General features: G+C 41.5%; 2 protein-coding genes across 2 annotated transcripts in view; both read left to right on the forward strand.

Annotated features, from left to right (window-relative positions):
- Positions 1 to 916: 916 nt before the first annotated feature.
- Positions 917 to 24,857, forward strand: LOC137085041 (P2Y purinoceptor 14-like). Its single transcript, XM_067451593.1, has 3 exons — positions 917 to 984; positions 14,586 to 15,019; positions 23,650 to 24,857. Exons 2-3 carry the CDS (start codon positions 14,586 to 14,588, stop codon positions 24,344 to 24,346), a joined length of 1,131 nt encoding a protein of 376 aa, XP_067307694.1. The 5' UTR covers positions 917 to 984; the 3' UTR covers positions 24,347 to 24,857.
- Positions 24,858 to 25,267: 410 nt separating this feature from the next.
- The window catches only part of gpr171 (G protein-coupled receptor 171), a 32,519-nt gene continuing 29,884 nt past the window's right edge, over positions 25,268 to 27,902 (forward strand). Inside the window, exon 1 of the mRNA XM_067451596.1 lies at positions 25,268 to 25,442. The gene's annotated coding sequence lies outside the window, so the exon portion shown is untranslated. The remainder of the gene's footprint in view (positions 25,443 to 27,902) is intronic.

The following is a 27,902-nucleotide window of genomic DNA, read 5'->3' on the forward strand; positions in this document are numbered from 1 at the left end:
CACGCGATAGATAGCATGCTTGAATAAACTACTTTTTCCTAAGGGAAGAATAAAGATTTGGAGAGGGGCTGACCCCAGCTTTCATGGTATCAGTTAAGGGCCCCTGATCGCCCAGGTCACAATCACAATTTAAAAGGTCATGCTAGGTTTATTTTATGCTACAGTAAAGTACTGTAGCTCTGTTGAAGGAATGTAGTATCAAAGAGACTCCACTAGATAGCAGCAAATCAGCATGAAAATATGTATACAATAAAAGTTATTAGACCTCTAAGCAATGCCACTGACACACTGTATTAATAAAACTGTCTCGAAATTTGTAAAAAGATTGGAATTTTAGCCAGTTCTTGCCATTTTAGTGAACATTATTCAGTGTGAAGGTATTTGTTAGGTTGATTCTGAGACAGTAGCTTATTATTGACATGAATTAATTATTCAAGGTGCCCCACAGCTATACAGCAAATTATTTGCATAGTGAGAACATACAACAGTGTTGCCACTGGCAACAACAAAACTGATGACTCATAAAACGAATAACTGATCCCTTTTGGTAATAAAAATCACAATAACATAACAACCTCAAAAAGGCGAACCCCTCTAAAACAAAACCCTCCAGCAGTTTCAGTTTTAAAGTACTGTACAGCATGCGTTTTGTTGGGATGTGGCTAAGAAAACTATAGTAACCAAATAACTTTGACTTGCAAATGACAAACATTTTTAAAAATATCATTACAGTACAAAGTTTAGTCCGGCAACAGACACTGTAATCTATCTTCAATATCTCCTGCATCACCACAAAATTGTCTCACCATGTCACACTCTAACCACCTGGTTTTGCATTTTCTCATGCTTTCAGATTCTCGCACACGCATACAAACACCAATTTCCTCTTTACATGCTATAGAAGGACGTTATGAAGGAAGTGAATGAAAAGGATGAAACATAGATCAAAGCTCACTGGACAACCTGGGTACAAGTGGATTTCAAGTAAGTTAAATATGATTAGCTATTTTGTTAATTGTAATTAAAGTTCTATCATAAACATGTAATTGGCTTAGTTTGATGGAAAGTTAGGTGATTTCTTGATGCACAAGTACATTGCATCTTTTTTATAACATGCATTCATTTTTAAGTAAAACCTTATGTCTGTATTTGACATAGCATTTAGCTATGTCTACTCACGAATTATGATGGAAACTTCTTAACGTTTTAAATATATACATCCTGTATTACGTGTAATTACAATGACACAACTTATATGTTACTTATAAGTATGTTGGCATCCATTTACCATGTTGCGTTATGTGGTACAAAAACTGTCAAACAAAAAAGTGACAAGAAGTCATTTAGCCTTGAGTAAATTCGAATCCATTACAATGCTTTTTTTGTCCTTCCTTCAACAAAATCTTCTCCTATTTTGAATAATTGATTACTTTCCCTGATATGTACTAATACATTGGACTGCTAATGGAAAACTTTGTTAAATGCTTTGGATTATACGTAAGTGTCAGCATTGTCGTTGACAGTGTCAGCATCAACATTTGTGGCGCAGAAAAGAACAGTGGCCCCTGTGAACAGACCTGACCTTAGTAAAAGAGAGAGCTTTTATCAGTCATTGAACTTGACAATAGGCACATTATGCAGCTCTCAGCACTGCAAGACAACGACGGAAATGAAGTCTGATTTAGCAACAAAATAGTTGATATAATTATTATTGTTTGCATCTAATGACCTACTTCATGGATGGCCTTAGGGATTTTGTAACCAAATTTAGCAACATTATCATTGTTGCTGCAGCTTTTTTTATTATTATTATTATTATTATTTGCAACAAGGAGCTATTTTCGATACATTTAAATACTGTACATGTGGCGTTTTTAACAGTTAAATGGATCACACATTTCCTGCATGGTGATTGATTTTGACTGGCGGATAATGGTCAGATTAGGCCAATCATCCCTGACTGAAAAGGGAATATCCGTCTTGTGGTTTGCTAACCAGACAGAGGATGTGAAAAAAAAATCTAAGAAAAACTTTCCCTTACAGAAGGAAAATATATTTACCAATATATTACTTGAAACATATTTTAATTTATGGAATAATATATTGATGGGATTGTTATATATTCATGTAATATATTGCAAAATATACAAATGATTGCTGCTTTCAATATATTGCAATATATTGGAAAATATAAATATTAAATCCCATATATGTGAATATATTGCCTAATGTATTGCATTGCAGGATATTTTCCAATATACTGCAATATATTTTTGTTTCGTAAGGGTTTCCACTTCTAACTTTCTCTCTGAGTGATCATTTTACATGAAAATATAGCCAACATCATAACAAAGCTTTCTCTTATGTTTTTTTTTTTTTTTTGTCATGTGAAGTTATAGATCTGGGGCCGTATTCACAAAACATCTTAAGGCTAAAAGTAGCTCCTAACTTGCCAATTTAGGAGAAACTCTAAAATAACTGGCATGTCAGTACTAATTTAAGGACTCCTAAACTTCAGATCTAAGAATATTTGACAAAGCATTTTATCACTAAAACTAGCTCCTAAATCAATGAAATGCTAGAAGTAGTCAAGAGGACTTCTAAATCACTGAGACCAAATCACCAAACAATCCTAATGGCTGTTGCCGCAATCCACCCAAAGACACTATGCATTATTGAGGCAATAGTGATAATAAATAGCCTGACAAGCCAGACCCACATCAAGATGTTTGGTCTGGAAACTCACCATTGACAAGGCTCAATCCGAGGGGCGGGATAAACGGCTGTCTTTCAAACTCACTCTGCAAGGCGTATCCGGTCAGCAAAACTCTGATTCGAAAGACCGCCGTTCGCCAGCTTCTGTGTTTACTAGAAGAAGCGCTTGCAACTCGACCGTCATCATGTTAAGCCCCGCCCACTGACTCTATACACAATGTGATTGGCCCGACCAGAGTTTGGCGTTTACATCTCAGAACTGTATTTCCTTTCCACATATATTTGCTATAGTTGCTAGACGACACTCGCGGGCAGATTAGATTCGCTGCCGCTAGGGTGCGTCTAGATTTCTTCGCTAAATAAATGTAGGATTATCTTTAGTAAAAAATAATAATAATAATGTCAGATTACCTGTGGCAGTTGTTTTTACAAGTTTACATGTAAAAATAATTGAAAAGAGTAAAAAAATATAAGCATATTAGGCGCACAATCCGAGGGGATCGAGGGCTCAGAGCTTGGAATTTATCCCAAACCCAGAGTTCTGCCCCGCATTGCAGGCCGTGAGTGAGGAACGGGGAGGTGGAGGAGGGATGCAGAAAACGGTGGCGGTAGCTTGGTGAGTCGGCTCTCTCTCTCATGCTGATTATATAGACCATTTGACTGTGCTCTTCACAAACTTCGATTATAAAACATAATTTTTGCTTGAATTCTGCAAACTCACGAGATGCAGACATGTTAGTCTCACAATTAGCTGATCTCTTAGTGGTAAGATAAAATGTTTTGTGAATACGGCGCCAGAATTTTAAACCGACAACTAGGTAAATAAAGCTTTATTGTGAATTCAGGTAATAATATGTGCGCATAGAGAGAAGCAAACATATGCGAATATGGTATAATGAATATAACAATCAGTGTGGGATAGCATCTAGTGATATTGTTGAACAACTTTTTAGCAGGCTTTAGCAATTTTACATTGAAAGTAGCAGACTTATACTTAGGGGCTGTCACACAGGATGCTATCGCACTATTTTTACAGGCAGCAGCTATCTGCACAGTAAGTGTAAGTTGCAATATAGATGCTATTTGCACTAAGTATAAATAGCAACAAAAAAAGGTATTTTTTCTTTGCACTACGTGCAAATCACGTTTGAAAGATGCTATTCATTTACACTGCAAGTTTGGTGTAAATAAACACTGATTTTGAAAACTGATCAGGGTGCACGTGCAGACGGATGTCTTTAGCTGTTGTGTTGCATATTTCACAGCGATAAGATTTTTATCAGGATAATAGCAAGAGCCCCTTATCTGTTTATCTGCTGAGCTATATTTGGCTGTCTTTAAAGGGACACTCTGCCGCTTTTTCATATTAAACTACGTGTTATTTCCTTAACTAAAACAAGTTGATACATACCTCTCTCGTCTCAGTGCATGTACTTAATTGCTCTGACGCGCGGTGACATTTTGATAGCTCTTAGCTTAGCCCACTAAGTCCAGTTCATTCTCATTTCTGTAATAGGAGTGAGAGGGAGATGTGAGGAAGGATGTTTCAGGCGTGACTTTTTTGACTGTGCCAAGTCGAAGTACTCTCAGAAGTGCTATTCCGCCATACATTATAGTTCTCCTTTTTAATCCGCTTAGAAAAACATCACATTTTATTTTATATCATCATACTTGATCGTTCAGCTATTCGTGTAACTGTATTTAAATAGGGAAAACGTGGAGGTGTTTGGTCGCTTCTAACTTCGCATCTGTGTTTGGTACAATAGTAAATTAACTGGGCTTAGTGGGCTAAGCTAAATGCTATCAGATCGTCACCGCGCGTCAGAGAGATTAAGTGCACGCACAGAGACAAGAGAGGTGTCACTCTTACGTATATATTTTGAAATACAAAATAATATTTCCCTTTGTCATTAGACACACTATTTGGTTTGGTATGGTACTTGGAGTTTCCTATTGTTACTGTACTAGCATCTTGTGTTATCTAGACAGTGCTGTCTCTCCGAAACTTTCAATTTAATCTGAAATTGTTTAAACAGTCAATAAATCGCTACTTACTGCTTGCAGGAATACAGTTGTAATTGCAACTTTCTTCAGTTTAAGATGCTGAGCGAAGTTTGCTTGAAATGGGCCGAACAAACGAACAATCTTGTAATAAATTGTTGTGGTATCGGATTATAAACATCAACTATGACTGTTGACATTTTTTATCTGTGGGAAGGGAAGAAAATTCCTCACGTCTCTTGCACAGCCTGGAACATGAAGTGCGTCCATGCGAGCAGCTTGTTTACCTGATGATTCGGCTCTGTCATTTCCGCCTGACAATGAACATGTTTGGACAGATGCAAATGTTGTGGGCGTGGATAAAAATTATCCCCAATGCTTGCGTCACGGTTGGGTTTATGTTAAGAATCACTTATTTTTCCGTGGTGTTTTTTGATTTACGAGATTTACATAAGAAGTAGGAGGCAATGGTGTTTGAGCCTCACAGTATGTGATGTCCATGTACTGAACTCTTATTATTTCACTATGGCAAGGTTAATTCAATTTTTCATTCTAGGGCACTATGGAGCTAGAAATATGACAAAATGATCTGCATTTGAAGTGTATAAATCTGAATTATTGACTGAATTATAAATCTAATCTAACAAAATTAAATATTATGTTGCATTTTACATAGTACTAAATTTGATTTTTTTTTTAATGTTGAAAATAGAACCTTTGAAATTGAACACATCTGAAATATTTTTATGTTGAAATTGTATAGACATGTATTTTCAAGCAGCAGATATTTTGTTCTGAATTAATAGACTGTAAATATTAAGTTTTTGAAAATACAGATTCAAGATTTCAGATAAAGAAGAAATTCAGATCATCAAATTCAATATTCTAAAATTCAGATCATACAGAAAGTAGGCCAGAGGTAATCATCAGGGAAGAGTAAAGGATGTCAGAAAAATCCAACAGAGCACTATCTGATCATTTCATTTCCTATTTGTAATGGAATAAAGAGAAGATCAAACAGCCCTTTTATACTTTTTTGTTTATTTTAGATTAATGCACGGAAAAAGAGATTTCGGCTAGATTCCTCATTTTTCGTGTGGTTTACCACACAATTAAATAAGACAGGCCGGGTGCTGATTAATATTTTATATATCAGATAAACATTTTTTTCTGTGAAACGCGTTAAGTTGCACAGAAAAGTTGCCTGATCTAGGACCTGCCCTGTACAGTTTAAGAAGCGGTAGTCTTCTCCTGCTATAAGACTACTATTGAACAGACCTGGGCTGAATCTGAAATCACCCCCTATACCCTCAAATACATATCTAAGGTAGAATTTGCTTCAAGTAAAAAACATTTACACTATAGCGCTGGGCATTGTCACAAGTTTCAAAATTTGTGTGTGAAATCGTAGTGTCTAAAATGTAAGTACCTAATAATAAATTATGCTACACAATTCACGATTGCAATGTATTTGAAATCGTGATAATGTTCAGCAAAACAGCTCCATTTATATTGCTTCTCACTTGTTTTTCTTTCCCCACGAATGTCTCACAAAGAGACAGGCAGCGCGAGCCTCAACGCGACTTTACCAGAGATACACTCCATTATCAGTAACGTTTACATTGACTATAATGATAAAACAATTATTATCTGGTTATTTTAATGTTTTATTTGTCCGGTCGGGAAAGTAAAACCCTCTTTCATTTGTCCCAGATAAAGATAATGTGGAGCCCTTACAGACAGCCCTGTGTGTTCATTCATGATTTCTCTCGTGCTGTAAAGCGGAGGTTATTGGTTCATGTCATGAGCGCTGTGCTGCCGTTTGCTTGAACTGAGGGCTACAGTGATCTGTGAATGTCACGCTATAGACCAGGGCTATTCAAATCTTACCCTGGAGGCCCAATGCAGTGCAGAGTTTAGCTCCAACCTTAATCAAGCACACCTGAACATGCTAATAAATGTCTCCAGGATCATTAGAAAATCACAGGTGGGTGTGTTTGATCAGGGTAGGTGCTAAACTCTGCAGTGCATTGGCCCTCCAGAGTAAGATTTGAATAGCCCTGCCATAGACTGTTAAAAAGTAGGTCACACCACATTAGAACATTTCCTATTATTGTTGTTAACAACTTCACCCCCCACCCCCGAAAGAAAACTTTTCAGATCTACATTCATTCACTCGTTCAAGTTAACTGCATGTATTAGTGGACTAAAGTAGGGTATAGTGAGGGTTTAGGGGCGATTTTGGATTCAACCATGGAGAACGACAGATGACGTCAAATGCTTAGATTTTCTTCACTAATCAGCGATTTGTAGCCGAAATCTCATTTTCCATGCATTCATCTAAAAAAAAACTAAAAAGTGTAAAAGGGCTGTTTGATCTTCTCTTTATTCCATTACAAATAGGAAATGAAATGATCAGATGGTGCTCTGTTGGATTTTTCTGACATCCTTTACTCTTCCCTGATGATGAGATGACCTCTGGCCTACTTTCTGTAAGATCTGAATTTCTGATCAGAATTTTAGAATATTGAATTTGATGATCTGAATTTTAGAATATTGAATTTGATGATCTGAATTTTAGAATATTGAATTTGATGATCTGAATTTTAGAATATTGAATTTGATGATCTGAATTTTAGAACATTGAATTTGATGATCTGAATTTTAGAATAATGAATTTGATGATCTGAATTTTAGAACATTGAATTTGATGATCTGAATTTTAGAATATTGAATTTGATGATCTGAATTTTAGAATATTGAATTTGATGATCTGAATTTTAGAATATTGAATCTGATGATCTGAATTTTAGAATATTGAATTTGATGATCTGAATTTTAGAATATTGAATTTGATGATCTGAATTTTAGAATATTGAATTTGATGATCTGAATTTTAGAACATTGAATTTGATGATCTGAATTTTAGAATATTGAATTTGATGATCTGAATTTTAGAATATTGAATTTGATGATCTGAATTTTAGAACATTGAATTTGATGATCTGAATTTTAGAATAATGAATTTGATGATCTGAATTTTAGAACATTGAATTTGATGATCTGAATTTTAGAATATTGAATTTGATGATCTGAATTTTAGAATATTGAATTTGATGATCTGAATTTTAGAATATTGAATCTGATGATCTGAATTTTAGAATATTGAATTTGATGATCTGAATTTTAGAACATTGAATTTGATGATCTGAATTTTAGAATATTGAATTTGATGATCTGAATTTTAGAATATTGAATTTGATGATCTGAATTTTAGAACATTAAATTTGATGATCTGAATTTTAGTACATTGAATTTGATGATCTGAATTTTAGAATAATGAATTTGATGAACTGAATTTTAGAATAATGAATTTGATGATCTGAATTTCTTCTTCATCTGAAATCTTGAATCTGTATTTTCAAAAACGAAATATTTACAGTCTATTAATTCAGAACAAAATATCTGCTGTTTGAAAATACATGTCTATACAATTTCGACATAAAAACATTTCAGATGTGTCCAATTTCAAAGGGTCTATATTCAACATTAAAACAATTTAAATTCAGTACTATGTAAAATGCAACATAATATTCAATTCTGTTAGATTACACTTGTCAATAATTCAGATTTATACAATTCAAATTCAGATCATTTTGTCATATTTCTAGCTCTATAGGGGCACCTTCAAAATAGAAAAAAAGTTACTTTTTTCTTTGCAATAAGTTCCTATTATTATTATTTTTATAATATATCTTATCGTGATTTTATCAAACTGTGCACTTTTATGTGCAGTTTCTCAGTGTAGGATGGCTCTGTGATCCAATCATCCAACTGCGGCTACAAATGGGCATTATCGTGCTGGTGGGGGTTACCGTTTTCGCAGACTAGAACGCCCCCTTTTTCTTCTTCGCCTCCTCTGCTGAACTGTTAGCTGTCAACATCCGGATTAATATGTTCAACATTCGCATAACGTACATTTGAAAAAGCAACATGCGTTAAACATCTCTTCAAACATCAGAAGCATTTAGTCATGTTTAATCAAAGCGTTTTAATGTTTATTCAGCTCACCGATAGTATGATGTACATCTATAGTGATTTCCACATGGATGGCTATAGCTATAGCGCCCTCTGGTTTGTGGAGCAGTGTTTACTATCACAGCCGTGCTGCTCTGAGAAGCTGCGCATCCAATAATCACAGCCTCTGCCAAATCGCGTGCGATTTTATATTACGCACTTAATGGTATATGACACACTCTTGGGTTGGTTGAGGGTGGAGGGGGTTGTGAATATAATACGCAATTAAAGTGTGTATCATATGCACCCGAAAAACTGCGTACCATTTGCTTGCCAAAACGCCAAAGTATGGATATATTTAAAACATCTCTTCGCTTCAGAAGGCCACTATTAACCCCTGGAGCCGTTTGGAGTACGTTTATGATGGATGGATGCTCTTTGTTGAGCTTCAAACTCATTGAGCCCCGTCACTTCCATTATAAAGCTTGGAAGAGTTAGGATATTTATTAATATAACTCTGATTGTGTTAATCAGAAAGAAGAATGTCATAATATACACCTATGATGACTTGAGGGTGAGTAAACAATGGGGTAATTTTCAGTTTAAACTGAACTACTCCTTTAAAGTTTTGCTATATTTATTTTGTCCTTACATACCAATCATTTTGCACCGACAATTTCTGTGACAGCCTAAGAATTTACACAGAACATTTTTAATGGTTGGCTTAAGGTTATAAGCTAATGTGCTCCAAAACAATGAAACAATTTTCATTGAGAAGATATAAGCATTCAAAACGTATGGTCTCTCTCTAATGCTTCAATGGATCAATGATTTTGATGACATCATTCTTCACTTTTCTGTCTAATCAAATGCAATCATATGATCCGCTCTGTGCTCTTGTATCTCTGGACTGGAGTAGACTGTGCGCACTGCGGCGGTTTATGTGACAATAACGTACAACAAGGCTTCATATACTTACACAGACTGAATTGCTCCCAATACCCTTGTGGTTCGGGTCAAGGATGTAAGGAAGAAGGCGGGGTCGGCGTGACTGGGACTGGTAACTTTATTTCTCTTTATCAAACACAAAGTACGCACGTTGGCGTTCAGCTCAAACATTCAAAACTCTCTTTCAACTTTTCAATAACAGCTCTGTTCGTTGTCGTCCTCCAGCAGCCCCACACAGTCCCAGTCCAGATCTCTCTCTCCCTCGTCTCCCTCTGCTGTGGCTTTTAAGCCGTCTCTCCACGCCAACTACTGCAATCAGAGACAGGTGTTATTCATTTGCACTTAACCCACTTACGCCCCGCTCGGCTCCGCCTCCTCTCTCCCTCTGCCGATCCTGCAAAACCACGCCTCCCCTGCCACATACCCCCACCGCCCGACTCAGGCCGGGGAGCCGTCCGGCCTGCAGCCTCCCCCCCCCCCTCCGGGAGAGGAAGTCAGCCACAGCCATCTGAGCACCCGGCCTGTGGACCACCTTGAATTTAAAAGGCTGTAAAGCTAGATACCACCGGGTGATCCGCGCGTTGGTATCCTTCATGCGGTGGAGCCACTGCAGAGGGGCGTGGTCCGAACAGAGGGTGAACTCCCGCCCCAGGAGGTAGTAGCGAAGGGTGAGGACGGCCCACCTGATGGCTAAACATTCTTTTTCTATGGTGCTGTACACCGCCTCCCTCTTAGAGAGCTTACGACTGATGTACAGCACCGGCCGTTCCTCACCCTCCACCTCCTGGGACAGGACGGCGCCCAACCCCCTGTCCGACGCGTCGGTCTGCAGAATAAAAGGGAGAGAAAAATTAGGAGCCTGTAAGAGCGGACCACCACACAGAGCAGCCTTTATCTGGGTAAAAGCCTGCTGGCACCGCTCCGTCCACTGAACCGTATCTGGTACCTCTTTTTTAGTTAGATCAGTCAGCGGGCTAGCGAGGTCCGAATAATTAGGCACAAACCGTCTATAATATCCCGCTAGCCCCAGGAACTGTCTAACCTCCTTTTTGGTCTTGGGTCTCGGAGAAGTCGCAACTGCCGCTGTCTTATCAATTTGGGGACGCACCTGCCCATGACCCAAGTGGAAGCCCAGATACTTTACTTCTACCCGCCCAATCGCACACTTCTTCGGGTTGGCGGTTAGCCCCGCCCTCCTCAGCGACTTCAGTACAGCACGCAGATGCTGCATATGGCGCTGCCAGTCCGTACTGTAGATGATAATGTCATCTAGATAGGCAGCGGCATATGCAGCGTGCGGCCGGAGAATCCTGTCCATCAGTCGCTGGAAGGTTGCGGGGGCCCCGAACAACCCGAACGGAAGCGTGACAAATTGGTGCAATCCGAATGGCGTGGTAAAAGCGGTCTTTTCTTTAGACATTGGCGACAAGGGGATCTGCCAATATCCCTTCGTTAAGTCCAGCGTCGAATAAAAACGAGCGGTCCCTAGCCGATCAAGCAATTCGTCCACCCTTGGCATTGGATACGCATCGAACTTTGACACCGCGTTGACTTTCCGATAATCTACACAGAATCGCACGGAGCCGTCCGTTTTGGGCACCAAAACTATCGGGCTCGCCCAATCACTGTTAGATTCTTCTATTACCCCCATGTCCAGCATCGCCTCTAATTCGTCCTGTACTACCTTCTTTTTATATTCCAGTAGTCTATATGGCCGACTGCGAACCACCACGCCCGGCTCCGTCTCAACGTGGTGTTGGATGAGGTCGGTCCGCCCCGGTAGGGGCGAGAACACGTCGGCAAACTCGGCCTGTAGCTGTTTCACGTCAGTGAGCTGCGAGGATGAGAGGTGATCCCCCCCCCGAGGCCAGAGCGAGAGAATGAGGCTTTTGGACCGCCTCCGGCCCGAGATCCTCTTCCCCGCCCACTACCGTCGCTAGCATCACTGACTCCGCCTCTGACCATTTTTTTAAGAGGTTGAGGTGGTATATTTGACGTGCCCCGTCCCTATCCGACCGGCTCACCTCATAGTTGAGTTCTCCAACTCGCCGCGTGACCACAAAGGGTCCTTGCCACTTTGCGAGTAATTTCGAGCTGGACGTGGGCAGCAATACAAGCACTTTATCTCCCTGTGAAAATTGTCGCAGCTTCGCACCTCTGTTGTAGAGCTGTTTCTGTCTGTCCTGAGCCTGGAGCAAATTCTCCATGGATAGCCGCCCCAAAGTGTGGAGTTTTGCTCTTAGGTCCAGGACATACTGAATTTCGTTCTTACTCGCTGAAGGCCCGTCCTCCCAAGCCTCTCTAAGGACGTCCAGCACCCCCCGCGGCTGGCGCCCATAGAGCAGCTCGAAGGGGGAAAACCCCGTGGAGGCTTGGGGGACCTCGCGAACAGCGAACAACAGAGGCTCAAGCCATTTATCCCAATTCTTGGCGTCTTCGTGAACGAACTTACGAATCATGGTTTTTAACGTGCGATTAAAACGTTCCACCAGACCATCTGTCTGTGGGTGATAGACGCTGGTACGGATCGCCTTAATGCCCAATAATTCGTATAGTTCGCGGATCGTCCGTGACATAAACGCCGTGCCTTGATCGGTGAGAATCTCTTTCGGGATTCCCACCCGGGAGATTAATGAAAACAGAGCGCTCGCCACACTTTTCGCCGAAATCGTGCGGAGAGGAACTGCTTCGGGATATCGCGTTGCGTAGTCAACGAGCACCAACGCAAAGCGATGCCCCCGTGCGGACCGTTCCAATGGCCCGATGAGGTCCATACCAATTCTTTCGAAGGGGGCCTGCATTAATGGGAGAGGGCACAACGGTGCTTTTGGGGTGGCCGGTGGGTTCACCAACTGACATTCCCGACAAGACGCACACCACCGGCGTACATTCTCGTGAATGCCCGGCCAAAAGAATCGGGCCATGAGACGGTTTAATGTGGCCGTTTGACCTAAATGCCCCGCCATTGGATTGGAATGAGCCGTCTGGAAAAGCATTTCCCGGCGGCTTTTTGGTATTAACAATTGCGTTGTATCTTGCTTTGACTGGGTGTCTTGGACCACCCGATACAAGCGGTTATTTATTACTGAGAAGTACGGATAGGAGAGCGGTTGTTCAGGGTGGACGCGGTGGCCGTCGATGGAACGGACCTGAGCAAAGGCATTTTTGAGCGTCTCGTCCTGGGACTGTTCCAAGGGAAAGTCATTGCGCTCTGAGAAGATGGGCGGACCCATTGCGCTCGGTTCCCCTGGAACTGCCCCCGGCGGTCCCGAATCCACCTCGCCCGCCTGCGCAACCGCTATCCTCCCACCTCCGTTCTTCCCCCACCTCGCCGCTGTCTCGGCCGCGGACCCCGTTCTCCACCTCGGTGCTGGCCGGGGCGGCACTCCAGCTCTGGACCTGGGAGCGGGGACAGGTTTAGAGAGAGACGGGGCGGGGTTAGGAGGGGAGAGAGAGAGAGAAGAGAGAGAGAGAGAAGCCGCTGGCAAGGGCTCGCCGACCCCGTGGCACGCCACCATCTGGTCTTCCGCCAACTGGATGGCCTGGTCCAGCGACGCCGGGCGGTGGCACTGGACCCACTGCGCGGTCTTCCTCGGAAGCCGCGCGACGAACTGCTCCAGCACCACGCGATCGATGATCTCCTCGGCGTCGCATTCTCCGGCCATCAGCCACTTGCGGCACGAGTCCCGGAGCTGGTGCGCGAAGATGAAGGGCCGGCCGGACTCTTCGAGCGCCAGTGTCCGGAACCGCTGGCGGTGCTGTTCCGGTGTCCGGCCGACCCGTCCTCATGCTGGGCCTGGAGGAGCGCCTCAAATCTTTTTTGCTGCTCCTCCCTGACGGCCCGCAGATCTTGATGCGTCTCCTGGTGGAGGCCCGCGAGCAATTGCACTAGGTCCGCAAGTGGGTGGCGGGATGGAGTTTCCATGGCGGCGTGCACACTTCTTCCTCCCGGGTTTCGGCACCAGTGTGGTTCGGGTCAAGGATGTAAGGAAGAAGGCGGGGTCGGCGTGACTGGGACTGGTAACTTTATTTCTCTTTATCAAACACAAAGTACGCACGTTGGCGTTCAGCTCAAACATTCAAAACTCTCTTTCAACTTTTCAATAACAGCTCTGTTCGTTGTCGTCCTCCAGCAGCCCCACACAGTCCCAGTCCAGATCTCTCTCTCCCTCGTCTCCCTCTGCTGTGGCTCTCCACGCCAACTACTGCAATCAGAGACAGGTGTTATTCATTTGCACTTAACCCACTTACGCCCCGCTCGGCTCCGCCTCCTCTCTCCCTCTGCCGATCCCGCAAAACCACGCCTCCCCTGCCACAACCCTATATATAATGCATTATGTCCCATTCACCTTATAGTCATTTTGTGAACAAGTTTGCGTGAGTTGGTATTCTGGTATTGGTATTGCGTGACTTTGAATTCTGCAAAGATTGCTATATTTTAAAGCAATATGGAGGAGACAGACTCTTCAATTTTCAAACACATTCTCAGCATTATTATGCTCACTGTTTTGCTTCAGTAACAGTTTCATATTAAATCAAAAATGGGAACCTATTAGACTGGCTGCCAAAAAATGTAAAATATGGCTTTTCCGAGCTCAATGGACGTAATGCTGTTGGCTATTTTAAAATAGGGGAGGAGCTGTTCGATATGTACCGCTCTGTCTTCCTGTTTTATTATTATTATTATAACAGATAGGGACTGGACAGGGCACTTCAGTGGGCCTTTAAATATTTAATGGTTTAAAATAATCATTGTCTCACCAAAAAGCAATATATTGAATAATAAAAATTGAATAATTCGCACTTTGAAGATGAATAAATTCCTCCCTGAATTGAATGTAAATGTCTTTACATTTGCTAAACAGGTCTATCTGGTGACTAATCCGTCTCTCTTGTGCATCTAGATGGAGTCAGCAGTCTCAGAAATTCTTACAACTGCAGTTCCACTAACCAGCTTCGCCTCTGCCCTGGATAACTTCACAGAAGCAAACACGACTCGCTCAGAAGCAAATGCGTCCTGTGAATTTTCAAAGATCCCAGCTCACCCTGTGTTCATATTAGCATACTCGCTTGTGTTCCTTGTCAGTCTCGTGCTGAATTGCATCACGATGCGTGTGTATTTCTGCGCTCATCAGTGCACCCAGTCCAGCGTCACGGTCTACATGAAGAACCTAGCTGCATCTGACTTCTTCCTATGCCTTTGTTTACCTTTGCGCATTGCTAACTATGCCAGCAGTTCAGAGATAATGCGTAATATTTACTGCAGCTTTGGAGCAACAGCCTTCTATATAAACATGTATGCAAGCATTCTCTTCATGGACTTTATTGCTGCAAACAGGTATGGCACACATACTAACACTTGTGGTATGCAACACCTACACTACACAAAGTTTGGAATAATTATGATTTTTGGAATCTTTTTTAAAGAAATATCTTGCGTTCACCAAGGCTGCATTCATTTGATTAAAAAATACAGAAAAAACAGTAAAATGAAAATGATCATGATCTGTGGCTGTATGAAGTGCACAACAAAAGAGTTAGAGCAGGGCTGACCCTAAAACTTCTGTAGAGTTTTTCTTGTTTTGTTTTTTACACTAATCAAGCAAATTATGACTTGAAGGATCAACTAATAAATTGCCCATACACAAATTATATAGAATGTTCAAGGATATTTAACAAATATTAACTCCATAAACTGTTGCTCTTAAGCACCAGTAAGGACACTTAAAGGAAGTGTATGTAAGATTGTATAAGAGTGTATGTGACCAAAACTTAGCAAAACCCTAGTGGCAGCAAATCTAATTTGCCACGAGTGTCGTCTAGCAACTCTCAATACACTTTGAAAGTTTGAAAGACTTATCCCGCCCCTCGGATTGAGCCGTCAATGGTGAGTTTCCAGACCAAACATCTTGATGTGGGTCTGGCTTGTCAGGCTAGCCAAAACTGGTACTGCAATTACTATCGTCTTTCTCCCTCCCCCTGACTCGAGGTTGCCAGATAGGCTGCAGGATCCAGCAGGAACATTTGTAGAAGGAGTTGTGGTAGTTAGAGCAGAGCTGGCAATCCGGATCCTCAAACACTACTGACTTCATGATTGGTAGATAGGTGGAGGGCGGAGCTTCAGGCCAAAACACAACAGGCTTGTTTGAGATGCGCCTTGCCTCGCCTGAAATAAAGGCGAGATTAGGCGGCTGCAGTGAGGGGAGGAGTGAAAAAAAAGAAGGCAAGCCGGACAGTTCTCTCTTCTCGTAGTGGATCAGACACCTTCGAGATCAGTTGCGGATATCGCGGGATTCACACTCGTGCGCTCTGTTGCTGATAAACTGGATGTAATTTAAGTTCTGTTGCTTTTATATGAACATAAAGATTATGAACAAGACACCCAAAGTTTTTGTTATTTATTTCCATTCGAAAGACCTGTTTATCAAGCATTTTTACTTTAATTACATACATGTTTTTATATATTTTTATTAATATGACAACAATCACATAACCAACAGAGAGATTGCACTCTCTGAGAGTTTAAGAATATTCACACATAATTTATTCACATAAAAATATGATATCAGAGTTTAATGCTTATTGGTTTAAACAACTGTGATGTATAGTTCTTTTTTTTAAATATTTGATTTTAAAACTGTGTCGTCAGCAAGTCGTTTCCCATCATGCTTTTGTTCAGCGCAGTCAGTGGAGAGCAACTGCGCTCGAGTGCAGAATCTGACACGTCCGCCTCGCCATCGCGAGAGATTTTTGACATACATCAGCATGACATCAGAGCAAGGCGGACCGCCCTCGGACACATTTCTAACCGGCATGCATCTCGCGCTGATCACCGGTGATCGGTTCTGCGCAGATTTTGCTCATCTCAAACAAGCCTAACATGTCAACATCAACATCAGTTGAGGGCTGCAACAACAACTTTTAAATGACAATATCCTGGCATTTCTATTCACTATAGCATGCATACGATACGTTATCCACATAACGTACTGGTCTTTTCACATTTTAATTACATCCATGTAGGTTATTGTCAGTGAAGTTATGTTTGTAATACGTAGTAATATGTGGAAAACTAACTAACGTTAGCTAGCTAGTGATAGCTTAAAGGAACTGTATGTAAGAAATGTATTACAATTAATCATAAAATGGCCCTGATATGTCACTAGACATTAAGAAATCATGTTCATTTCAGATACTTATATCACTGACAAACAGTAGTCCGGCCAGGATATTGTCATTTGAAAGTTGTTGTTGCAGCCCTCAACTGATGTTGATGTTGACGTGTTTTGGCCTAAAGCTCCGCCCTCCACTACAAAATGGCGGCTTAAGGCAGAGTCTGAGTCCGACCTGTCTGCATGAGGTTCCGCTGAGGGCTGTTCGACAGTGGCTTCAAGGTCCAGAGATCAGCGATGCAGAAACGATGCTGACTTTGTGATTGGTTGATAGATTTTGTGATTGGTCGATAGACTTTGTGATTGGTCGATAGACCAATCACAAAGTCAGCAGTGTTTCTGCATCCGGGTTGCCAGCTCTGCTCTAGTTACCACAGCTGCAGCTACAAACGTTCCTGGATCCTGCTGGATCCTGCAGCCCATCTGGCAACCTCGAGTCAGGGGGGAGGGGGAGGGGGAGACAACACTCTACAGTCATTTGAAAGTGATTGCAGTACCAGTTTTGGCCACAATCTTACATACACTTATTTTAATGACAGCAATGAAACATCCAATATTAGTTAATAAGTAGACACTGCCATTGTAATGGACACCTTAATGGCTGAGATGAGAAGTCTTACCTCTATACTGGGCTATATTTTGAGCTTCTTCCTTTCTCTTTTCCATCCCTGTGCACCCAAGGGTTTAGACCGCTTAATTTTTGGCCCTGTCCCAAATGGCACACTTCATGTGCACATTCAGTCTTGTGGACTTACAATTGGCACTGCGTGCGCGTGTCCGTTAAGTCCACAAAACCGTAGGGTGTCCCATTCTTCATTTAAGCTTAAAGAAGGGTGCCCGTGAGCACCCCTTTTACGGCTGATATGCACCCTCGATACACATTTCAGCTGAGCCCGCAAGTTCGGGAGCAGAGGAAAATCAAAGCCGCATTACGTTGTGAAAGTGCGGACTCAGAGGAAGACCGCAAGGGTTTAAGGTGCCATTTGTGGCGGCCTTTAATGTACGCTCCAGTGATGAGCACCTGCCTGACCTATGCCCCGCACCCCGGAAATGATCGCCAATAATCACCATCAATTCAATCTAATTATCAGGTTGACACGTAATTAGACGTGTGTCTGAGGGGCATTTTATCCTTAATAATTTATTCATGTAAAATGCAGTGCAGCTGCACAGCAGATACAACAGTGTGTAAACAGGCTGATTGGTTGTGCTGCGGCAACTGCAGGAACCTATGGCGAGGAGGCTAAACGAGAGGACCAATGAGATGACTACCTGAGCTCCCACCTAAATAGCCCGCCTGAATTTGTGTAACGAGTCTATAAAAGGATGTGTCTAGCCATAGGAATCAGATTTAATCTCCTTCGACTCACCTTCGCTGATCTCTGGACCTTGAAGCCACCGTTAAACAGCCCTCAACGGAACCTCATGCAGACAGGTCGGATTCAGACTCTGCCTTATGCCGTCCGACAATCCAGCTGCGCTATCCGGCGTTACATCCTTTTCTGCTATCTGTGTTTGTTTCTCAGAACGAGTGCGTTGTTTCAAATGCCTCTGTAACATAGTTCATTGTTATGGGAAGAAGGGGAACCAACAAACTTTTAAAAAACTTTAATTAAATAAATAAACAAAACGAAAGTAATGCGGGCAGCCCCTCACAGATGACTGCCGCATGCACACATAATGAAACGTAAACAAAACATAACAAATTCCAGGCCTGGTCCTCTCTCGTCCTTCACTTGTGTCACTCGTGCTTATATGCCTTCGAGAGAGAACTTGAGACAGGTGTGCCTCGCAGGTGATGTTCATCTTTAATCACATACCGGTCTCGCTCCTCCCACATCTCTCGCTCGACTACCTCGCCACAGCCTCTTACAGAGGCCCTCTTCTTGGTGGAGATCGCCACAACATATGCACATCGTGTCTTGGCCGAGATCATACCCTTCCTGCACTCTCCCAAGGCAACTGCAGATGACACTGCAGCCCTGTTCATCCAGGAAGACCAGCACCCCTCTCTAGCAACGTCCTGTTCTGTCTCCTTCGGTGGACCGCAAATGGAGGAGGAAGAGGATGATGACAGCCCTTCTCAAGCTGTATCTGGAAGTGTGGCCGGTCTCTGTCTCTGAGCCTACAGCTTTGACGCAAGCCACCACAAACATCAGGGCCAGCGTCGATGCTTCTACAGCCGCTATTTTCTCATTCTGAAAAAGGATGGCGGTCTCAGACCCATCCTAGATCTCAGACATCTGAACAAAGCACTCATGAAGTGCTTGTTCAGAATGCTGCCAATGAAATAAATCCTCTCACAAATCGGATTGGTTCTTCACAGTGGATAGCACGCCATCACAGGCCATTCTTGAGATTTGCCTTCGAGGGGCAAGCTTATCAGTACACAGTCCTGCCATTTGGTCTATCTCTGGTGCCCCACACTTTTACAAAGTGCATAGACGTAGCTCTAGCTCCCCTGAGAGTAAAGGAAGTGCGTATTCTTAGCTACTGCGAAGATTAGCTGGTTACAAATCCTGGCTCCTTAACCATCTAGAATGGTTGGGTCTCAGGATCAATACAGAGAAGAGTGCACTATCTAAAACCCAGATTATTTTGGGAACATGTATAGACTCAATACAAATGAAAGCGTGACTTACGCCAGAGTGGGCACTCACCATTCAGAGCCTAGAAGGAGCGTTGTTCAAGGCTGGCACTTACACTTAAACAAGAGTTTCAGAGGATGTTAAGTCATATGGCCTCAGCATCAGCAGTGCTTGAACTGGGTATATTGCACATGCACCCCCTCCAATGCTGATTAAGCTGGGCTGGCTATGCATAAAAGTGAACCACAGCTGCATCAAGGCTCTGGCTCCTTGGAAAGCAACCGACTGGTAGCAATCGGGTGTGAATATGGGCACAGTCACGAGATGGAAATTAGTCTCGACAGATGCATCCAACCTAGGTTCGGGATGCCCTTTGCCAGGGCAAGCCACTCTCCGGCCTCTGGGCATTGTTGGAGAAAGAGCTGCACATAAACTGTCTAGAGGAAAGTTGTCATTTTAGCGCTGAGAGGTTTCCTCCCGTATTTACAGGGACACTACATTCTGGTCTGAATGGACAACATGGCAGTAAGGTATTACATAAATTGCCAGGGCGGCCTGAGATCAAACTGCATTCCATGATGAAAAATCTCATTTTATGGGCAAGGCGTAACCTGAGCTTGCTGAGAGCAGCTCATGTGCCAGGAATCCCGAAACAGGGCCCAGATATGTTATCCAGAGGTAATATTCCCCCAGGGGAGTGGTCGCTTCACCCACAAATGATTCAGCTAATATGGAGTATGGAAAGGCGAAGGTAAACCTGTTCGCCGCAGAAGACAATACTCAGACATGCGCTGTATGCTTTTATGCCTCCGGTCACAATGAATGTGTGGTACTTTTAGTAGCCCCGCTGTGGAAAGATCAGATATGGTTCTCAGAACTGACTCAGATACTAGACACATCTCCATGGCCAAGACCGCTGAGGAAAGACCTCCTCACGCAGGCGAAAGGGAAGATCTGGCATCCCAGACCCGATCTGTGGACCCTTCATGTATGGCCTATCAACAGGTACCCGGAAATCTTCCTGAAATACTATTTCCGAGGCTAGAGCCCCCGCAACCAGTTGGCTCTATGCTATGAAAAGGTCAGTCTTCTCCGACTGGTGTAATGCACAAAACCTGAACCCGCAGTCGTGTGAGATGACAGACGTGCTTATTTTCCTTAAAGAGCGGATGTACGCCAGCCGTTCCCCCGCCACACATTTTAAGTATATGTGGGAGCCATAGCAGCATATCATATCCAAGTGACTGGGCAGTCCCTGAGGAAATGCGAACTTAGTGCGATTCCTTAAAGGGGCCAGAAGGCTTAACCCGCCTCGCCTCCCTTCAGTTTCTGTATGGGAGCTCTCCACAGTCTTACAGGCTATGAAAGGAGCCCCATTTGAACTACTACAGCCGTGAGCCTAAATCACCTTTCACTCAAAGTTGCTTTTTTACTTTGCCCTCGTCAGATCGTTTATCAGATTTTATAAATTGGAGATTCCTTCTTTAAAAGCTGGTATACTTTCCATATAATCTAGAATCTGTCTGGCTACATTATCATACATAGTTATATGATAGACCCTACTATAACGGCAGTTATATCCAGGCTATTTTTAAGGATTTCCCTCATTACCATCTTTTAGGCCCACCATGGTTGGCTTCCAGGGGTTTATTTTCTCTTCCACTAAGTCAGCCCATTGACTTATGCCTTGATCAGTGCCCTGACTACTGAACTAGGGATCTGATTGAGATCTGATTGTCTAAAGCGATATGTCTGCGGTGGGGACGTATGTGGTTCATCTCATATTTGATGATGCATCTTTAATATGGGTTGTAACTTGAAAATAATGCTTTGTTTATGTTTCTGTTGATGAATACACGTAACGTTTATGGCTCCTCTGTGATACACTAAAACAACAGCGATAATAAAAGAAAAACTGGCAAAACGGTCTCTCTTTGTAAACTTTGTTCAATGCATGCGAGTACTGCCATATGTCCGAATATGACCAGTCATGTTCTCCATCATCACTCGGATGTAGAGCCAGAAGACGCGAATGAGCTCGTATACGCTGTGAGAAGATCTGTCTCAGTGATATCATCCAAAAGCGTGCACTCGTCTCACAGCACGCAAATATTGAGTTCTCTTTCAAGTCTTGCGCTTAAACGGACAAACTCACACAAAAAGTATGTCAACATGTCCATCTTGAGGAGTATAAAAGCAGACATAGTCTGAATATGCCTTAAGAGAACTTTATACAGTCCAGAAAGACGACACATATCCGTTGATTATGTCTTAAAGGGGCAGTAGCCTTTACGCTGTTTCATGTCAAACAAAAGATAAGAAAATTCATCGCTGCTCTTGATTAAATAGCTTTTGTTTCATAAGTATTAATCTTTAATTTCAACAGTTAAATATGCAGTAATTTTATATTTGATTACTTAATTAAATGTCTGTACCTTTCTGCAGGCTAGTAGGCTTGTATAGCCTATTATTTATTGTAGGCTACACATGAGTGAGGTCAAGTTAAACATTTTAGTTTGAATTTTATTTTATACTGTGCATTGTTGCAATGTGCTAAATAGAGTTATGCATAATTTGTAATTGATTTATTATTTGAAACTTTATTTGTAATTCATGCAATTGTAATAACTTGATTTTTAGTAAATTTACACAGTCATAGCAATAAATGCAATGCTTACTATTGGTAAGAATTACTAATAATTGGCATAATTTATTTCAGTGTTTCGGTTTTCGGCCTTGGTTTCCTCTTTTTCGGTTTTCGGTTTCGGCCAAGAATTTTTATTTCGGTGCATCCCTAGAAGTTACATTAGTAACTGAGACGTTTTATTTTGCTTGTTCTAATTCTTTGACTAATTGGAAGTAAGCCTAAGGGCAACACTAGAGGGCACCCGTGCCCCCAACACAATTGTCACCCTAGGCAACCGTCTAGATCGTCTATAGCAAACGCCGGCCCTGAGTTAACAGAGAACAATAACAGTGTTTAACATAAACAAGGAACACTCAGGAGAAAGCAGGAGAATAGAGAACACAACCACTTTCAACACTGAACAGAAAAAACTCGAGGCTTAAATAGGCTACACAGGGAATGTATAGGAGAACAGAAACAGGTTTGTGCAAACAAATAAACAGCCAGTGAAACTAACTAGGAACAGAAATATTATTGCAAATAAAAAAAGTAACTGTTTTCTATTGTAATGCATTGTTAAAATGTTTGGTGCTCAGTTATCATCAATTATTACCGGTACGTAATTATTAATAATGGTTTTCATTATTATCAGAATTGAACAGTTTTTTGTGGAAATAATGGTACATTTTTTAGGATTCTTTGATGTATAGAAAATTCTTAATAACAGTATTGTTTTAAATAGAAATATTTTTTAATATGATGAATATTTAATTTAATGTGCCCTTGCTGCATATGACTATTATTATTATTACTTACCCCAATTTGTATTGGTAGCCTATCACAGTTTTTAGATAAATATTAAATCAACAACTTTTTTCAACACGGATAATAATAATGAATGTTTCCTGGGGTCAACATATCAGCATATAATATTACTTTCTGAAGGACCATGGGACACTGAAGACTGGAGTAATGATGCTGAAAATTCAGCTTTGATCACAGGAATAGATTATATTTTAATATATTCAAATAGAAAACAGTTAATTTCAATTGTAATAATATTTCACAACATTACTTTTTAATGTGTTTTAAAGGTGCAGTATGTAGTATTTATGAGAATCTATTGACAGAAATGCAATATAATATACACAACTATGTTTTCTGTGGTGACCTTACATAATGAACCGTTCCATTATTTTATTACCTTAGAATGAGCCATTTCTATTTCCATACACCGCGGGTCCCCTTACAGTGAAGTCATCATTTTGTGCTGTCATGTTTCAACAGTAGCCCTAAACGGACAAACTGCTCTACAGAGAGCTAGCTACTCTGCTCTCTCTTACACCATAGCTTCTCTGTGTGCTTTGAACGGCAGGGGTGAGCGTCGAGTTATTGCAATTCAAAACCTCACCACTAGATGTCGCTAAAATTCACTCACTGCACCTTTAAATCAATTAAATGCAGTCTTGGTGAGTAAAAGTGACTTATTTCAAAACCATTACAAATAAATGTGAGTGTATTACTTTGCATAATTCCAAGCATGAACACATATTAAATAAAAATAAATGATCTTTTGCCTCAGGTACCTAAAGATTGTCCGGCCATTGGAGACACATGCTCTGCAGACGGTTCGCACCGCCCGTCACATTTCTGCAGCTACTTGGCTTTCGCTGTTAGCCATGTCTTCCGTCTACTTGATCCTCTTTCTCCTGACTTCATGGGGTACTGTTGAAAACACAGAGAAAATTGGCTGTGAGGCTTTACACAGTCCTCAGCTCAGTTTGGCCTACAAAATCACTCACAGTGTGTCCATGGTGATCTTCATTTTTGTGCTGGTGTCTCTGGTTGCTCTTTACTGGGGGACTCTGCAAAAGGTCCGAAAAGCTCAGTTGTCCACACAGACCACATCCAGCAACCATAAGTTCAGAAAGTCTAAGCGCAACATGCTAGTTCTAGTGGTTGTTTTTTGTGTGTGCTTTGTGCCCTATCATTTGGTGCGCCTGCCTTATGCATTTATCAAACCTCAGATGAAACTCTGCACAGCCCAAGCATTCTACATCCTGAAGGAGCTGACTGTCCTATTATCAGTGCTAAATGCTTGTTTGGATCCACTTATATACTTCATCTTCTGCAAGGCCTTCAGAGCCCAGCTGGGCCTCAGGAAGAACACAGATTTGCCGATAGACAGTGACGATAAAGGACAGCAAAGACGAATGAGCAACATGATGAGCTACATTGAGACAAAGATATCTACACTCAGACGTGAAAGTGTCATTTAACTCAAACATTTCTCAGGAAGGTTGACTCTTTCCTAGTAAACAACATGAAAAAGTGCGCAATGTAGATAAAGGCTCATTAAATCAAATTAAATGTAATACATAAATTCATCTTAAAGGCAAGCACATTAAGTTCTATCCTTTTCTCTAGCAAAACATTTAATTTTCAGTTTCCCTGTTACTAGATTACAGCGTGAAAATTATCTAATAGGGAATTCGTTGCTAGAAATTAATGTTGAAGATTCATGACGAACTGATACTGTCAATGATGCATTAAACCGATCCAAAGTGACAATAAATATATTTATTTTATAATATTACAAAGGATTTCTCCTTCAAATGTTCTTCATTTGAACTTTTTGTTCATCAAAGAAACCTACAAAAATGTATCACAGTTTCACCCAAACTGTTTTCAACATTGATGATAATCATAAATGTTTTCTTGAGCAGCAAATCATCATATTAGAATGATTTCTGAAGGAAATCATGTGACACTGAAGACTGGAGTAATGATGCTGGATTAATGAAAAATCAGCTTTGATCACAAGTTAAAATATATAATAAAAAGAAAAAAAAATTGGAATGTTATTTTACAAAAGATTAGTGTTTTACTGTATTTTTGATCAAATAAGTCCAACATTGGGGCACACTTCTTTCTGTTACAAATAAAAAAATCTTACCAAAACCATGGCATAACAGTGTATTTACTATTGGTATTGGAGATTATTTCTTATGGTTAAAGAGTTACTTCAGTGATTTAAGCTTTGTATTTAAACTGGGTCATTGATGTAGTAGAAATGTGAAATACATTTTTTATTTGGTGCCTTCTAGACTGAGAAAATATAGTACATTTATTTTTATCTTATGGGGATGGAAGACAACAATTCCCAGAATGCTTCGCTGCCCTACGAGGTCACTCCCAAAGCCACCACAACTGGATCACTTTCCCACCGTGTTCATTTTCAAAAAAACAGGTCAGTTTGAGAACAGAACCTACGATTAAACGTGCCTGTTCAATAACGTGTGTGTGATCCGAACAAGAGTCACGGCAAAAACGCTGCAGGATTTCAACGAGTCTGCATTCATCACTAGAGCTGAGGTAAGCGCGCTCGCGGCATATATTCACAGCGTGTTCAGTCTGGCACATATTCAGTTCATGCCTTTGGAAGCTTAACTTTCATAGGAATTAATTTGAGAAGTTGAAACACTCACTTTGCTCCGCTCCGTTTCCATGAAAGTCTGCAGCTGCTAGCTGAGCTCTGAGTGTAATCTCCATCCCCCATGTGCGAGTTGAAAACATGCGGAAATAGCTCCCTCTGCTGGCTGTAGTCTTTAGCCTCTTGCCAAAAAATACTCAGATGACGCAAAATTATTTTTTCCAGTGATAAAAAAAATACATAAATATCTCTTCTCAGGGGGATATTAGGAGGGGGGAGAGCATGATCATTTGAATATACTCCCAGGTTTCTTCTGACATCACAGTTAATATGCTATGCACACCACAATCCTTATGCTAAATCACTGAAGTAACCCTTTAAAATTAATGGTTAAATTGGTTTAAAATGAATAATCGGTCTGAAAATTAGCTGTGTTCAGACACATTATTGATGTGTTGCTATGTTAAGGAACTGAAAACGACTGCACCACTGACAAACAAAATCCTGGTCAAAAGTCAAGTCTTGTCTGAGAGTTGCAGTTGCCTGCCACCATTCCAGTGCTGGAAATTTAAAAATAATATTATCCAAAAACTAGAAAAGGACACATACAAATATATTTAGTGCAAAATGTTTGCCATCTATTAAAATGATATTGACATTGAAGATTTAAATGTAGAACCTAAGGAAGCATCTCCTATGATGAATGTTAACCTTAAAGCAGCACTAGGTAACTTTTCAACCTTCATAATATATTTTTTAAGACTCTTGTGATGATAAATCGACTTACAATAGGTTGAATGACACGTCTGCCATAGCCTGATGGGGTCTGTATCGTTTTTAATCGTACTTTTAAACTTCGGGTTTCGGGTAGTAACCCGAGAAAAAGAAAAGAACTACAAAATTCGACTGCTTTACGGCATATACGTCACTTCCACCAACACACACACTTCCTTACATTCGGACGTGTGAGCCCAACTTTGTTCGTCAGATAATATAGTCATGTCCGAAGCAGCAGAGACAAATAAGAAAGAAAAGGTTTTGTTGGAGGAAAGCAATAAGAGGAAATGAAAAAATGATGGGATTAAAGGCAGGACGAGGATCAAAATGTGACCAGGGTTTGCTCGTCGGCGTGAGCTGAAGGAGGCGTGCCCGACCGATGCTGTCCTGCTTGTTACGGTGAGCTACCACTCAAACATTGAACTGAAGTATCATATAGATTCTGTAAAACGGTAACCAATAGACTACTATAATGACGCTGGCTTGTAAACGTGAGCATCGTGATTATTTGGCGTTTGAAAAAAATAAAACCCATGAAATTATATTCATATGACATGCTGAAACATATGCCACTGACTGTAACGTTACCTGGGATGAAGACATTTCACACGCGACGCCAGAAGAACTGTTCAGGGGAACTGTTAGTGCTGCACCGACCCGCGGGACGCTTTTATGAAGTTATTTGGCCCGCACCGCACCACTGTATATATTTTTACAACACGCCGCGCACCCGCGACCATTAAATAGACATACGGGGTCCGCGGGTTATGAGACGACCCGCGCATCACTAGTTCAGGGCTATCAGGGTTGTCATGTCAACAAATGCACGCGTGATGGCATCCCCTGTTGTAGGATGACTGAGCTTACGACAGTAGTTGAGGACATTATTTTTTCCAAACTGTAGGGGGACCCCGAGAGCAAAAGTAGCCAAGTGGGGCTTTAAAGGGGGGGTGAAATGCTGTTTCATGCATACTGATCTTTTTACACTGTTAAAGACTTGGAATCCCATACTAAACATAGACAAAGTTTCAAAAGTTAAGGTGGACGTTTGATGGGAGTATTTCTTTGTCAAAAATACTACTTCCGGTTAGTCATAAGTTTCGGCAAGTTTTTTGAGATCATGCGTCCCCTTTGACGTTAATGGGGGCGGAATTTCCTTGTATGGGCCTTACGGACAATTCTACCGGAAGCGCGTGAGAGAGAGCGAGGGAGAGAGCGAAAGCAACGCCTATCAAAGCGCTGGCTTGTAGGATGCTGGACAGGTGATATGCACATAACAATGTCACCAAAAAAGTGCGTTTTTGGTTGCCAGACCAAGACAGTCCTGCACAGATTCCCCAAAACCCCGCGTTAAGGCAACAGTGGATGTAATTTGCTTTTCCGGATCAGCAACTGAGTTGCGCGAATGTTTATATCTGTTCGCTGCATTTCGGTGCCGACTGTTTCATAAACAAGGCCCAGCTCAACGCCGGCTTTTCCCAATCGCCTAATGCTGAAGGATGGAGCAGTCCCAACGTTAGAAGGGTGAGTGAGACTGCTTCAAATGTCTGTGTTTTTTTTAGTCCGCTTACTGTCTACACAAACCACGCGTAAACACACAAACACACGTGCACAACTGCACTTCC

This window comes from Pseudorasbora parva, chromosome 8, assembly GCF_024679245.1.
Source record: "Pseudorasbora parva isolate DD20220531a chromosome 8, ASM2467924v1, whole genome shotgun sequence".
In the NCBI taxonomy this organism is placed as follows: domain Eukaryota; kingdom Metazoa; phylum Chordata; class Actinopteri; order Cypriniformes; family Gobionidae; genus Pseudorasbora; species Pseudorasbora parva.

Coding starts and splice junctions, on each gene's coding strand:
- LOC137085041 (XM_067451593.1), top strand. CDS start 14,586: ATGGAGTCAGCAGTCTCAGAAATTCTTACAACTGCAGTTCCACTAACC. Junction 15,020..23,649: donor GACTTTATTGCTGCAAACAG/GTATGGCACACA, acceptor CTTTTGCCTCAG/GTACCTAAAGATTGTCCGGC.